Raw genomic sequence first — 14,084 nt, forward strand, 5'->3', positions numbered from 1 at the left:
CTGTCGGAAAAAAGTAATAAAAAATGTGTTTTTCTGTTTAACCCCTAGAACACATACGATACAACACTAACTGCATAAAATTCTGCATGTATTGCTAATTGTAAGAGTCATTTTTGTGTTAACTCATTATAACTAACAGCACCACAAATTACATAGTACTGCTGAACTTACCTTCATGATGGTCACCACTTCCTGTTTAACCCTGCTAAGCTCCTGCTGCAGACTCTTCCTCTCCTCTTCGCTTGCCCGCTCCACCTGCTTAACCTGATCCTCCATCTGACTCTGCAGCTGCCGCCGTGCCTCCTCCGCCCTCTGAGCTACACCCAGCGCTCGCTCCAGCTCCTCAAATGCTAGTGGGGGATTAATTACCACATATAGTACCAGTCAAAAGTTTGGACACACATTCCCATTAAATGTCATTCAGACTATAAAAGAGCACACAAGGAATCATGCAGTAATTTAAAAGTTTTACACAAACCAAAATACTCTGTGAAGCACGTAGGTAACTCATATCTGGGGAGCTGTTAACTTGCTGTTTCTGTAGCTGGTAACTCTTTATTACTTTTCCTTTCCTGGTCCTTGTGACTGCACGTGAGGATACTTTTAAAGTTGTTGAAATTATTCAGATTGACTGATCTTCATTTCTTAAAGTATTTTTTATCTTTACTTAGTTGAGCAGTTTTTGCCATAATATGGATTAGAACATAATTCAAATAGAGCTATTCACTGTATACCAACTCTACCTCTTCACAAAGTTACAATTGATGCACTCAAACACATTATTAAGAGAGAAGAAAAAAAGTAAATATCTCTTGTTAAGTTCAGCACAGCTGTTAACTGAAATCCTAAATTCCAGGAGCCTCATAAAAATGACTGAGAAAATGCAGCTAAGATGTACAAAGCTGATAACACCACAAGAGGTGATCATTTAAAGAGTCTAAAATATGAAACATATTCTGGTTTGTTTAACACTGTTTTTGTTTTGTTTTATTTTCCTTCACAGTTTGAATGACTTCAATATTAATCTACAATGCAGAACATTTTAAAATAATGAAAAAAACAACAACACGAAAAAACACAATGAAAGAAAAACTTGGCTGTACACAGACATAATGTTTACCAAAGTCAAAAATGAGAGAGAATGTTTACCTGCTTTCTCTGCTTTCTCTTTCTGTTCCTGGAGCTCGTCTTTCTGGGCCACGCTCTGCTGGATCCTGGAGCGCAGCTGAGCAATCTCCTCCTCCTTCATCTCTAAAGTCTCGTGCATCTGCCGCTTTGTCTCAGCAATCACCATGCCCTGAAAAGCAGGCCGGTGAGAGCAATTACAAAACAGCTTAAATAATTGTGTTTAATCAAGCAGAAATAAGCATTACCATAATTTGAAACCATTTCAAACATTTTTTTGGAGGAGGTGGGTCTGGTACGCCAGACTTTACTGTTGAGCCTTCCGGAAGTGTCCTGGGGTTCATTCAGCAAAACACTGATGAAGGAAGGTGCCTCCCTGATGACCCCTGTGTAGAGCTTGCACTTAAGTTGGTGTTTAAAATATGGATGAAGAGGATTGGCTGGGTGTGGGTGATAGGTGTGGTTTTTCTTGCTGTTCTTGTAGTCATTTTTCACATACCTCTCTGTGACGAGTGTTAGGTGCAGGACTTATCATTAGATCCTGTTTTATATTACTTGCAAACACCACCTACACTTTACATTATGTGAATATTTAATGATGACCAGTATACATGGCATAACATTACATTTATACAAATATCATGAAACTAATATTCATTACTTATTTTATTTGATCAATCAGCCGCTTGACTTCTCCAATGCAATAAAATTCTCAGAAACTAATAAAATCTAGTAGAAACTCTTCCCTGGACAGAAGAGGCAGTAACTCCAACAAAAGCAGGATAAGCTCTGTTTAAAACCCTTTGAGATTGGAAACAAAAACTTATATTTTGCATGTCAATGTTCCTGCCTAAATTTAATCCAATATATAATTTGATTTTCACATAAATCCTAACAGAAAAAACAGAGAACTAAATTTTACAGTTAAAAAAGGCTTAATCATTTATAAATTTGGGAAATTATTAAATTATCATTCAATCATTCCCAATCATCTGGGAGAATTCTCGTTTTACCATCAATCTAAATCCAAGATATTTTTCCTGATTGTCATGAAGAGCAAATGAGCCTCAAAATTAACCTGATTATCCTGTAGTCAGGCTTTAGGAAAGTGAAATCTCTGTTCACCACACTCTTGTTATTTCATATACACAGCTGTATGGCAAACACACAGCTGAACTCACAGGAGGAGCCGTATGTGGCCTCTGTCCAGCTGAAAACTCCAGTGTATTTCTCTCACCTTGTCCTGCTCCAGCTGCTCGATGAGGTTCTTGGCGTCACGCAGTTGTGTGATCAGCTTGGTCTTTTCTGTGGTGTGGAGTTCCTGGAAAATAATGACAGGAAAAAAATGCCTTTCATCAATTATTTCAAGATTACTTAGTTGCTTAAATAAAAGCCCACCTCCTTCAGCTCAACATTCTGGCTTAAACATAAACGTCTGACTTCCAGAACGCTGACTGGGAAGACATTCTGCTGAGTGTCGAGAGCATTAGATACTACTGAGACCCCAAAAATGTTTCCTATACTAACGATCCAGACAGTTTGGCTGAAATACAGGCCCATCTCTTTCTTTAAACATGTTTCCCAGAAATAAAAAACACTTTTATTTTAAAAATGAAGGGTACATTTTATCTGGATTAACTTTAAGCAAACGTCAGGGTGGTCTATCCACATCACCCCACTGACCCTTTCACTGTGTCTGGCTATCAGTGTAAACAAACCTAAATATAGTCATACAGAATATTGCATAGTCTAAAGCCCAATTTATACTTCCAGCAAGAGTGTGCTATGCAGCAGAGAATGTTTATACTTCTGCGTGCGCGTATCAGCAGCTCTGCGTTGCTACAACCACCTACACACAGTCTGCGCACAGTGTTACTTTTAAAGTTAATTGAAGTCCATTAGTCAAGCTGACAGAAGCACATTTTAATTCATTCTAATCTGAATAGTTTATAATAAAATACAAAATAAACATTCTTCAGGTTAATTCACTTTAATGTGCTAGCAGTCTAGCAGCGGACAAACAAATTACATCTTAATGGGCATAACAGAGTGAGGGGCTCTCCTCAGAGAGACCAAATAACTACCACACACTCACATGACTACAGTCATATCACTGCTGCTATCCAGCCTTAAGACCAAAGGAGTCAATGCTGAGACCTTAATTACAACCCTAGTTGCTATTGGCTCTCGTGGCAATGCCACGCAAAAAACAGTGACAGAAAGAGGTTAACGCCTGTGAATAATCTAGAGACTTAACTGGAAAGGAGTTAATGTTTTTTTACTGTAGATTTATCACGTCACCAAGTTTGGAGGCAACTTCCTCCCTACATTCACTCCTTTTTACAGAGCCTAGTGACATTAGCATTTTTAGCAGTGTTTTGTCACACAAACCTAGCGTTGTTTACTACTGCTGAGTTCAGAAGATAAATTACTTTTTATTTATGCTATTGTGAATTAAATATTTCTCTCTCTCTCTCTCTCTCTCTCTCTCTCTCTCTCTCTCTCTCTCACACACACAGGGGTATAAAGCAGCATGCAGGCTGCAATAATATCTAAACATCACTTTATATTAATGATACTCCTGTTGAGGGAAATATGGAGATAATTTCCTTTATTAAAAGTCTCAATTATTTTTGTCGCCCCTCCCCTAAAAAATAAATAGCATTTAGACTATTTGAATCTTAATTTTAATCATAATTAATCACTTAATATTGCTGTGCTTAAAAAATATATTAAATATATAAAATATATTTCTTAATCAATGGCCTCCACTAGTATAAATATAATTAACTTTTCTTTAGATGGTATTATGATTAGTATCCTTAAAAATGGGAGTGTAATTTAATATGTATATTATTCTAAAATATTTCATTAATATTTATTTAGAAATTATTAAAAAGAAGTTTGTAGTGCAAAATTACATATCTAACAATTAGACCTTAAAACCTGTAAACATGTAAAGTGAGAGGCTGGTTCACTTTACATGTTCAGGATGAGCAAGCTGGTGTGTGTTAGTGTGCGAGTGTGACGGTGGTTCTGTTAACTCTTTATAGCGTGAGAAAACTGTTAACCTTTGGCCTCTCCATCCTACCAGAACCCCATTTCCCACACCCACAGTTTTACCTGCATATTACTGAGATTTTTACTGCTCTATTTACCAACCAATGAAACACTGGTACACACAAACACCACAGAGAAACTAGAAATCAGAGCACAGCATCTGCAGGGGATTTTAATCATTTAAATAATCCTGAATGTTATGACAAACTAAAAATATCGAATATGCATTCAATATTATTCAAATGCAATGCAAAAAAAGCTAAATATATTTATTAATATACTTATTAAAATATATTTAGAATATTGGACCTAAAATATATTTTAAACAAAATATAAAATGAAATATTCACAGAGAAATACTTTTTAATTATTTAAATTTTTAATTATTTTCTTTTCCCTAAAGCCCCTAGGAACACATAATATATACATTTATATTTTTTGCATAATACTAAAGCTTTCAGCAAAGTTTAAATAGAAAACACAAAGCAGAGATATCATAAAACACTTGTAAAAATCCATAAAATAAACTCTTCCCACCTCTTTGAGAACTGTGTGGGTGTGGTCATAATATTTTAATGAACGTGCATGACTGACAGCTGTCTATCACTGAAGAACAAATGTGTGTTGACATTACCATGGCATTGAACACAGTCTTCAGATGGAGAAGCTACAGTCTTTAGCTGCAATTTTTAGCATTTTTTTTAGCCTAGAAGGTTGCTTAGCAACAGCTCACAAGGTTTCAGTTCCAGTTGCTCAGACTCAAAGAGAGGGCGGAGCTATGTTAGCCTTGTGATTGGTCAGGGTTCTGCTGACATCAGCCTATCCCACTTTTAGACCCACCCATTCTACATGCAGAGGAGAGCAATAGTGGTGAAATACAGCAGAGATTTATTAGATTTTGGGAAGAAATTAATAAGAATTATTTTATACACGGTGGAATAGAGGAGCCAAATTAACACAATTTAAAAGAGAACTCACATTTAGCTTCCCAGGGGCTTTAAGACCTGTCCAGTACAACCATATGTCATCCCAGTATGGCAATAATACTAATTACTATTAGTGGGAATTTGTTAATTTGTCAGTGATGGTTTTAAGAAAATATCATATTTCAGTTTTTTAAGCAGATTAATCAGGAGACAAAGTTTACAGAGCCTAGTGATGCATTAGTGGTTTAATTTAGTGATATAACAGAGCATCACCACTGTTGAGTTCAGAAGGTAGATTAGATTAGATACTGTTGTGGACGCACACATGCAGGTTGATGAAAGTGGAATATGGAGCTACACTGTTATACTGAGTAATTTTGTCACATTACAATATTCTATTTTTGATTATTTCGAGATATTATAATACAGTAAACCACTGGTATTACTGTTTACCTCCCAACCATTGAAGAACCCAGCCTTAAAAAATAAATAAATAATGATTTAATCATGATTAAACGCAGAAAAGTTTTGTTTAAGCATTTTTCAAGCAAACGACAACACTTATATAAACATAATTTATTATAATATTTATATTTAAATATTCATTACTAAAAGATAAGAAATCTTAAGAAAAAGAAACAGAGCTGTTAAACACGATCACACTTTGTTGTGATTAATCAGATTTTTTTTTATATTTGTGAATTTACTTTTTTTTTATATTATTAGATATGCACACTATATTAAGGAATACAAGTCTTTACAGTTAGGATAGGCTAATAATTCCCCCCATGTGTGTACCTTCATCTTCTCCAGCTCCTGCAGTCTCTCCTGTAGCTGCTGCTGCAGAGCCTCATTCTCACTGCTGAGCTGAGTGCTGCGCTCTTTGTTGGTGCGGATCATCTCCTTGCAGCGCTGCAGCAGCGTCTCCTGCCTCCGCACTCGCTTCTGCAATACCTCCATATCCACCTCACTGCCCGGCTCACTGCTGACCCCTGCTGAACACAGACACAGGATTCACACCAGCAGCCACACATTCTTACTACTGACCTGTCTGTGCCTGTGACGTGAGTACAATGTGGGTAATTTGTGTTTTCCTTCTCTATTTTTAAAAGAATTAAGGATTAGTTTACAAGAACTGTAGATTGGTGAAAGCATCTGAATGGCATTGATTAGCAATGTTTTAAACCAGATCTGAAAGTAATATAATATTTTTGTGGTGCAGATTCCAAGATGCCTGTTAAAAAAATAAAATATAAAATACTGCAATAATCTCGTCTTCATTACAAACTTTAATTGACAGATTATACACCTAACAATAAGGATAAGTGTTATCAAAAAAAACAAAAAAAAAAACAGAAAAAAACAGGCAAACACAAAGTTGCGGCTTATTAAAAGATGTTTTTGAAATGTGGGGAAAACTGGACAAATACTATTAGAATGTGGTTTTTATTTACAGACATTTATAGAGGGTTAAAGAGGTGGTTGATTGTTGCTGTAAAAGTATTTGGTGGGTAATTCTGTAAAATAGAGAGCTAATTAGATGGATGAATTGATCAGGTTTACTGGGCGCAGAGAACTGCTATCTGCTCAGCTCCCACTCTTCATACCCAGCTTAAATTCTTATCTTTAAATATTTTCATTCTTTGTAAATTATATATGTGAATATTTTCATTCTCTGTAAGTCTTTTTTTGCCTCCAATGTAATTTAGTATAAAGTGTCATAGGACTGAAAAAAGTGCTATTAAAAAGTGTGAATTAATAATAATAATAATAATAATAATAATATATTATTATTATTATATACCGTACCTTCATTTAGTTCAGTGCTGTCCACTTGATCAGTATTTTGAAGGTCAGGGCTCGTCTCGGTGGACTTGGCCTCTTCCTCAGTTGAAACCAAAGCCCCAGGGACTCCCTGCAGACGTTTCTTCATAAGAGCCACCTATTAAGAAAGAATCAGCCTCATTTTAACATCAATCATTTAAAATGTAAAATAAAATTATCAATGTTATCTCATGATCATGATATTACACAATCTATTATTACGATACTCCGCCCACCATAATGATGATATCACAATTGATACTGTGATTCTACTCCATATATCATTAAACAATTCTCTATGATAATTCACAGCTTCTGGTGTCTGAGGAGGATAAAATATTCCTAAAAGGCAAATATGAGGAATTATGCATTTATTGGCGTCAGTTTCACAGAATTTAACAAACAATATTCTTCACTTCAGTTTTACCCTCTTCATTTGATTATAGCGCCACCATGTGAAGTAATGAAGCAGTACCTTTAATTGGGGGCGAGTGTTAGGGAGTCTTAAGTTTTCTAAGTTTCAATAATAATACTGATGCTTGATGCCATGTATTGATAATGTATTGTAAACGAAAATATGATCCATCACAATATCAATGTTTTATACCACCCCTGCATTGCCTTGTCTTTCTACAGTTCTACATGGGTGGATGTAGGCCAAGGTGGGCGGAACCATGAATTCTAATTTACAGATTGACGTCAGTCTGGGGGCTTTGGCTGATTCACTTGTTTTTCTGTCCGGTTCCTTTTATTGGATAATGCAGGCAATGCGGGTAGAAGAACAGTTTCATGTGCAGCATGTGTCTGCAACTCGGAGCGACCTATTATAGTTCACAAACAGCAAGTACTAGATGATTTCTATCCAAAGGACACCTTTAAAAACACTACAAAAATGCTAATACTTCACTTGGCTCTGTAAAAACAGTGAATTATGGCAGGACGTTGGGAACAAAATGCATAAATCATGTTAACATTGACATCACTAACATAAATACATACTTGGGTCTGCAACACAGTGATCATCTGGTCTTTTTCTTCTAGAGCAGCATCAAACTCCTCCTGCAAATGCTTCTTAGCCTGCTGGTCCATCTGCAGTTCCTGACAGACACAGACAGAAAGCTTAAAGATAAAAACTGCTGGGAATTTAGCATTCTACCACAAATACATAGAGAAAAAATGGCTGTAAAATAAATTGCTGACTATAAAAGCATACCTCTCTGAGCTCTCCTATTCGCCGTAGTGCTTTATCTTGACTCTGGCTGAGAATAGCCTGTGAAAGAACATGAAAGATTTAGACTAACATGATATTTTACAAAAACTGAAGTTTTAATCACGTTTAATCACAGTTTTCCCTTGTCAAGACTTGTGCTTGTAATACTGGATATTTAAATTTAAAAAATAATCAAATAAAATCCCCTCAGGTTGTACCTCTGCACTCCAAAAGCATTCCAGAGCCACCTGCAGCTGTGAACTAATTCAACTATTTGCACATGCCTCTCTCTGATAGAGACGGACAGGTTTTTGACGTGTGGGGTGTGCCCTTAGTGATTTCTTTAGTGTCCACTATTTAATTTCACACAAAACACACAAAACACAATCCACCAATTACAGACAAGCGGCAGACAGTGTTCAAAGACTGAGAAACACCAAGCTGCAATATAGATTACAAATAAATAAAAAAAACTATAATTATATCCTCAGTAGTAGCAATAACATTGTCCGCATCAATTCATTAATGAACTAATTTCAGGTGAAAAGAAGCCTCTATAAGGCATAGACTAATATATTTATAATCAGTAACATAATAATAACACACAAACCTGCTGAAATAATTATGTTGCAGCCATTAATGCTATCCTGCAGTGTCAATGTAAGAACTACATCTTAAACATCATGCAAAATCTACTGTACATCACTGTCTAACAGCTCTCTGGAAACCCTCCTTATTAACAGGAGCAGGAGCACAGCCGGGGCCTGCAGTGACAACACAACAATGTGCCTCAGTATCTGTTTATGAAAATTACCTGCGTTTTCTCTTTATCTCGTTGTACCGTCCTGTAGGCTGTGACCAGCTGGAAAAGAAAGGAAGAGGCAAAATTAACTTTCCTTTTAAATACTGATGTTATATTGCATTTAACTATTTACAGCTTCATCTTCAACCTACATAAAAAACAAACAAAAATGAACTTTAATATAATCTGATATCCTAAGCATGACTACAAAAAGAAGTAATTGTTAAATAAACCAATAACAAATGAGATCACCCTGACACCATGACACAGAACAGGCATCACTGAGCTACAAGTGCTCACTATACCACAGCAATACACTAAATACACGATTGGATTTGAATGACTTTATGCTTGAAGCAAACAGACAGTACCAGCAGCTGTTGGAAAAATCTGTGAAGTGTTATGATGACTGGATAATTATAGAATCATGAGCACACCCATTATATCCAGGCAAGAGCTACAAAGCAAGCATGAGTTATTTAAAAGTGTTTTATGAACATGGAAACTACCCTTACAACAGTGTTAGTAAAGACTGATTCAACGTTTCAGATGACCAACTATTTCAATAATCTCCACTGTAGACATTTAGGTTACAACAGAAAGCAACAGATGTTCTTATGATTTGACATTTATCTAGAGAAGGGGTTCTGAGAAGGTCCTTAATTAGTCCCTGTGGGGTTTTGAGAGTGATGCTAATTAATGGCTTTTCCTCTGCAAAATGTGTGAAGAATTAGATTCTGACATTATCAAGAGTTGTCCTTGAGCTGTTACTGACTCAACACTGACTCAGGGTCATATTTTACCTTAATAGCACATGTGATAGTATAATGTTCGTATGAGTCTCTGCTCTTACTGCAGGTTTTGTGTTTTGTTTGTTCTCTGTCCTGTGGTCACATTTCTGTAAAGCTGCTTTGCGACAACATCAGTTACAAAAAATAATTTAGATTTACTATAAAATAGATATATATTTACAAGCACATTTGCTATTTCTATGATGCAGGCACAAGGCATGAAAATAAACTGTTGGTGATGTGTAAAGTAGAAATAAGCATCGTGACGTGTCCTGCACAGGGTGTAAGACAGGGCTCTCAGTGACCTATTTGACTTTTCAACTTTATTTAGGTTTGCGCATGCAAGTCATGAGTGCACGTCTTTATTTGTTTAAAATTTAAGCTCTTTACGGAATGTAGAAGTGGAAATTTGAGCGTGGGTCAGAAATCTGTACTTGTGGAAATCTTATCTTTAAAACAAAAATATTCTGCTTTTAGGAAGGTTTTGCACAACAGCACTGTTCTTAAACTGACTTATGAGTCTAATGAGAGCCAGTTTCATCAGTGATTGATGGTCTGTGCGACTGTACTGTGAAATGTTTTGGAGTGACTGACCATCATTTCTTAATGTATTTTAATTCTTTACTTGAGTAATTCTTGCCATAGTATCGATTAGAACATCTTCACAAATACTGATGCTTTCAAACACAATTAGAGGCAAGATATTCAAGTAATTAACTCTTGATAAGTTCAGCACAGCTGTTAACTGAAAGATATTCCAGGTAACTCTACCTCATAAAGAAAATCCAGCCAAGAAGTGCAGAGCTGTCATCTAAGCAAAAGGTGCTACTTTGAAAAATGTAAAATATATTCAGGTTTAACACATTTCGTTTACTAAATATTTTCATGTTTTACTTCATAGCTTGAATGACTTTTGTAGTAATCTACAACACAGAAAATTTCAAAATAATGAAAAAAACAACAAATTTAAGTTGAGTCCAAACTTTTGACTGGAACTGAAACTGTTCCTAAGCCCTCCTTAGCAATGTGTGAAGTATCCACATTAAGTGACTAAACTTAATAACAAAAAGTTCAAGAATGTTCCGGCAATCATTTGGTCATTATTTTGGAATCATTTGTTATTGTGAGGTAGTGGTCCTTAAATATGACTGTTAAAGGAGGTTGCACAATAAAAAACGCATGGTAACAGTGGGTTTAACACTGTCTTTGAGGGAAGGGAGGTTCCTATTTGTGCTTTTAGTCCAGTGAGTGATAAGAAGTGTTCCAGCATATGTTTGAGAGAAAAGTTAATTGAAAAAAGTAAAGAACCCCAGATCTACAGCATTGTTCTCTACCTCTGAATATTTCCCTCTGTAGTTTCCCAGGCTTTTTTCCACCCTGTGCAGGCGGTGTAAGAGCTGGTCTTTAGACAGAGCATCTGCATTGCTGGGCGAATCCTCTGCCTCACTCTCTATGTCAGAAGGGGGGTCATAAGCAGGAAGGGTGTCACTGTCCCCAAGCGGAGTGAGGGAGTCCCGGGACGGGCTGCGGACCAGACTCTCCCTGGAGCCGGAGCGCAGGAGACCTTCTACACGAGCAGAGCCCCGGAACAGAGACTCCACTGAGGACACCCTCTGCTGCAGCTTCTGAGCAAGAGACTGCTGCTCGTCCCTCTGGATAAAAGAGAAATATTGATGAGAAAAGTGCTTGCACGCTGTAGAATAAATCATTTAATGTGAGAGCTAATTCACAGTTACGCCACTTCAACAACAACAGGGGTGAGCAAAATATTAATATTACAAAATACAGTACAAGCCAAAGGTTGGACAAAGCATTTTGGCCTTTAATCTCATTTAACATGTTTTCTTTCATTAAAGACTGTTTTAAAGCTATACAGAACACAGCTACACATGCAATTATTTAGAAAACAAAAAGTGTTAAATAGACCAGAATGTGTTTTACACATTTATCTTTGAGGACAGATCTGTACACTCTTGGTATTTTAATCTCAGTGTCTTCATGAGGGAGAGTCACCTGGAATTGTTTTCTCAGCATCTTGAAGGAGTTCCTGGAGGTGCTGAACAATAGTTGATGCTTTTTCTTCATGCTGTGAAGCACCAGTTCATCCCAATTTTCTCAAATCACCATCTCAGTTCATCAAGTTTAGATCAGGGGATTGTGGAGGACAAACACTTTTTTTGTTTACTACGCAATTCCATGTGTCTCTTAATTGTTTGCCTTTAATGTCTTTAATATATTAATATTTAACATAAAAAATAATAAATTAAACAAAGAAGAAAACACTGAATAAGAAGGTGTGACCAAACTTTTGACTTGTACTGTATCGAATCATTTTTATGTCATAATACAATGCCAGAAACGTGGTACTTGCCAAAGGTGAGGCAGCTCCATCTCCATTCAAACTGCCCCTTGGAGAGCTACCCACAGCCTTAACGATGTTCTGCACAGGATCAGATAAAAAGTGTAAGCAAGAAAACTAAAATTAACAGGGCCTCAAGGGTCAGTACCGAGTCCTGTTAGTATCCTGCTAATCCAGCTGGATGCGCCCTGATTACTCTAGGGGCAATGTTAGTATTGCTATGAGCAATGCAAGGGCCTCCGGCTACCCCCACATGCAATTTGGACAGGAAAACTGGGTTAAACAGAAAGCATTCGCTACTGAATGTAAGAGAGCAAAGGGTTAAAAACAACACTACACCACTTCCATTGTCTACTGTGTACCCACAGGGTCACACACAGTCCAGACCAATTAGAGGCATTGGTTACTGAGGCAGGATTGTTTCGATTCCAGACTTCGGCGGAGGTTAGGAGACAACACTCTGCTTTCTTGCTATGACGACTGTTACATGGGTGGTCTGGTGAGTCTGATGTAGTATTATAATATTATGCATAACAGTGCAGGGGTTCTCAACCTTCTCCAACTCATGGCTCACCTGTTCATACCAACAATGTATAATGGCACACAAGCAAAAAAAAGCACCTTCCACTGCCGATCATACCAGCAGTTGGTGATGACAGCAGAACGTAGGTGCAGGTACCAGATCACTACAGACTACTGCTGTCCACCTGCTGCTAAAGATTCAGACCATTAAATAGTGCTTTGAGGCCCACTGTGGTCAAGGGTCTGCGGCCCACTGGTTAAGAAACCTGTAATAATGTACAGTGTATGTAGATATTTGCCCACACCATTCTTGCGCAGTTTTATCTAATAATACACAATTATTTATATCAATTAATTCATATTTAACTCATCATGCCCTGCAAATTCACACTTTTTATCAATCAACACGTGAAAATTGTCAAAAGAAGGTCATGACACTGCACCTCACAACCTTATATTATAGCTTCTATGAAACACACTCATATCGCAGGCAAAAAAAATGATGAGAACAAATTCCAACAACGTGTCAAACATCCACAGGAAAAGCAGTGGGGCTGGGTAATAATGTCCTTAACACGTTTCTTACAGAAGCACAAGCCTGTCTACTGGGATTCCCTCTGGCAGCTTCTATATGGAAATATCTACAATCTATATTACCTCAGTTTAAAACTAAGAAGTAGAATCTGGGAGGAATTTCAGTAAGATAAATTCCTGTCATAGGAGAAAATAAAGTAAAGCATCCAGCAGCTTTACTATTTGGACGATCAATAGCTACTAGACTCAATCTCTACTAGAAAGGACATTTAAAGAAGCCAATCCTTCAAGCACAAAATCTACTTCCTAGCACAACTAGTGCCACCTACCCACCCAGAGAGTGCATGGCCAATTGTGCTCTCATACACTGATAGAGAAGCAGCATGATCCGGGATTCAAACCGGCGATCACTGTACTTTGTATGGGATGGTATTTGGATGTTTTCTAACCCTGCACTAGTCTGTGTCAAACTTTTGTAAAAGGAGAAATAGTATGAATCATAAAAACATCTTTAAATATCACAATAATATATCACACAATACAGCTGTAAGAGTTATCTTATCATACTGCTCTATGTGCTTCCTGACTTTTTTTTTAGCTGTGAATGTGTGAAAAAAAGAAAGGCTCTAGATAATAAATATATATATTTTTTGCTTGAGATCTGTGAGCTGGCTCAGCACCACTAAACCAAAGATGATTACTGACATTGGAGGACAACATATAAAGATACTGATCTATCAAACTCTACCAAAAACCTCTGATCTATTTGATTTAGGAGTCAAAAAGGTCATACCCAGCTCTAATCAGAGTACAGCACAGTTTCAATACCAACAGCAAATTTAAATCTCTGTGAGAGAAACTGGGAAAACACTGAGCAACACTTCAATCAATTAACAGTACTTACGACAGTAACAATCAATGATAAATACAC

At 36.8% G+C, this 14,084-nt stretch overlaps 1 protein-coding gene across 2 annotated transcripts in view; it reads right to left on the minus strand.

The window, feature by feature from the left end:
* golga4 (golgin A4) overlaps nt 1-14,084 on the minus strand; it is a 101,418-nt gene that overhangs the window by 27,355 nt on the left and 59,979 nt on the right. The window contains exons 4-13 of one of the 2 annotated variants that reach the window (XM_007237265.4): nt 12,110-12,178; nt 11,073-11,390; nt 8,960-9,007; nt 8,149-8,205; nt 7,935-8,033; nt 6,921-7,053; nt 5,910-6,106; nt 2,363-2,446; nt 1,150-1,297; nt 172-350 (exon numbers count right to left, since the gene is read on the minus strand). In XM_007237265.4, coding sequence (XP_007237327.3) covers nt 172-350; nt 1,150-1,297; nt 2,363-2,446; nt 5,910-6,106; nt 6,921-7,053; nt 7,935-8,033; nt 8,149-8,205; nt 8,960-9,007; nt 11,073-11,390; nt 12,110-12,178 — 1,332 coding nt within the window. Of the gene's footprint in view, nt 1-171; nt 351-1,149; nt 1,298-2,362; nt 2,447-5,909; nt 6,107-6,920; nt 7,054-7,934; nt 8,034-8,148; nt 8,206-8,959; nt 9,008-11,072; nt 11,391-12,109; nt 12,179-14,084 lie in introns of those variants that run through there. The other variant, XM_049481463.1, reaches the window with a different exon arrangement.

Source organism: Astyanax mexicanus, chromosome 7 (assembly GCF_023375975.1).
Source record: "Astyanax mexicanus isolate ESR-SI-001 chromosome 7, AstMex3_surface, whole genome shotgun sequence".
Classification (NCBI taxonomy): Eukaryota; Metazoa; Chordata; class Actinopteri; order Characiformes; family Acestrorhamphidae; genus Astyanax; species Astyanax mexicanus.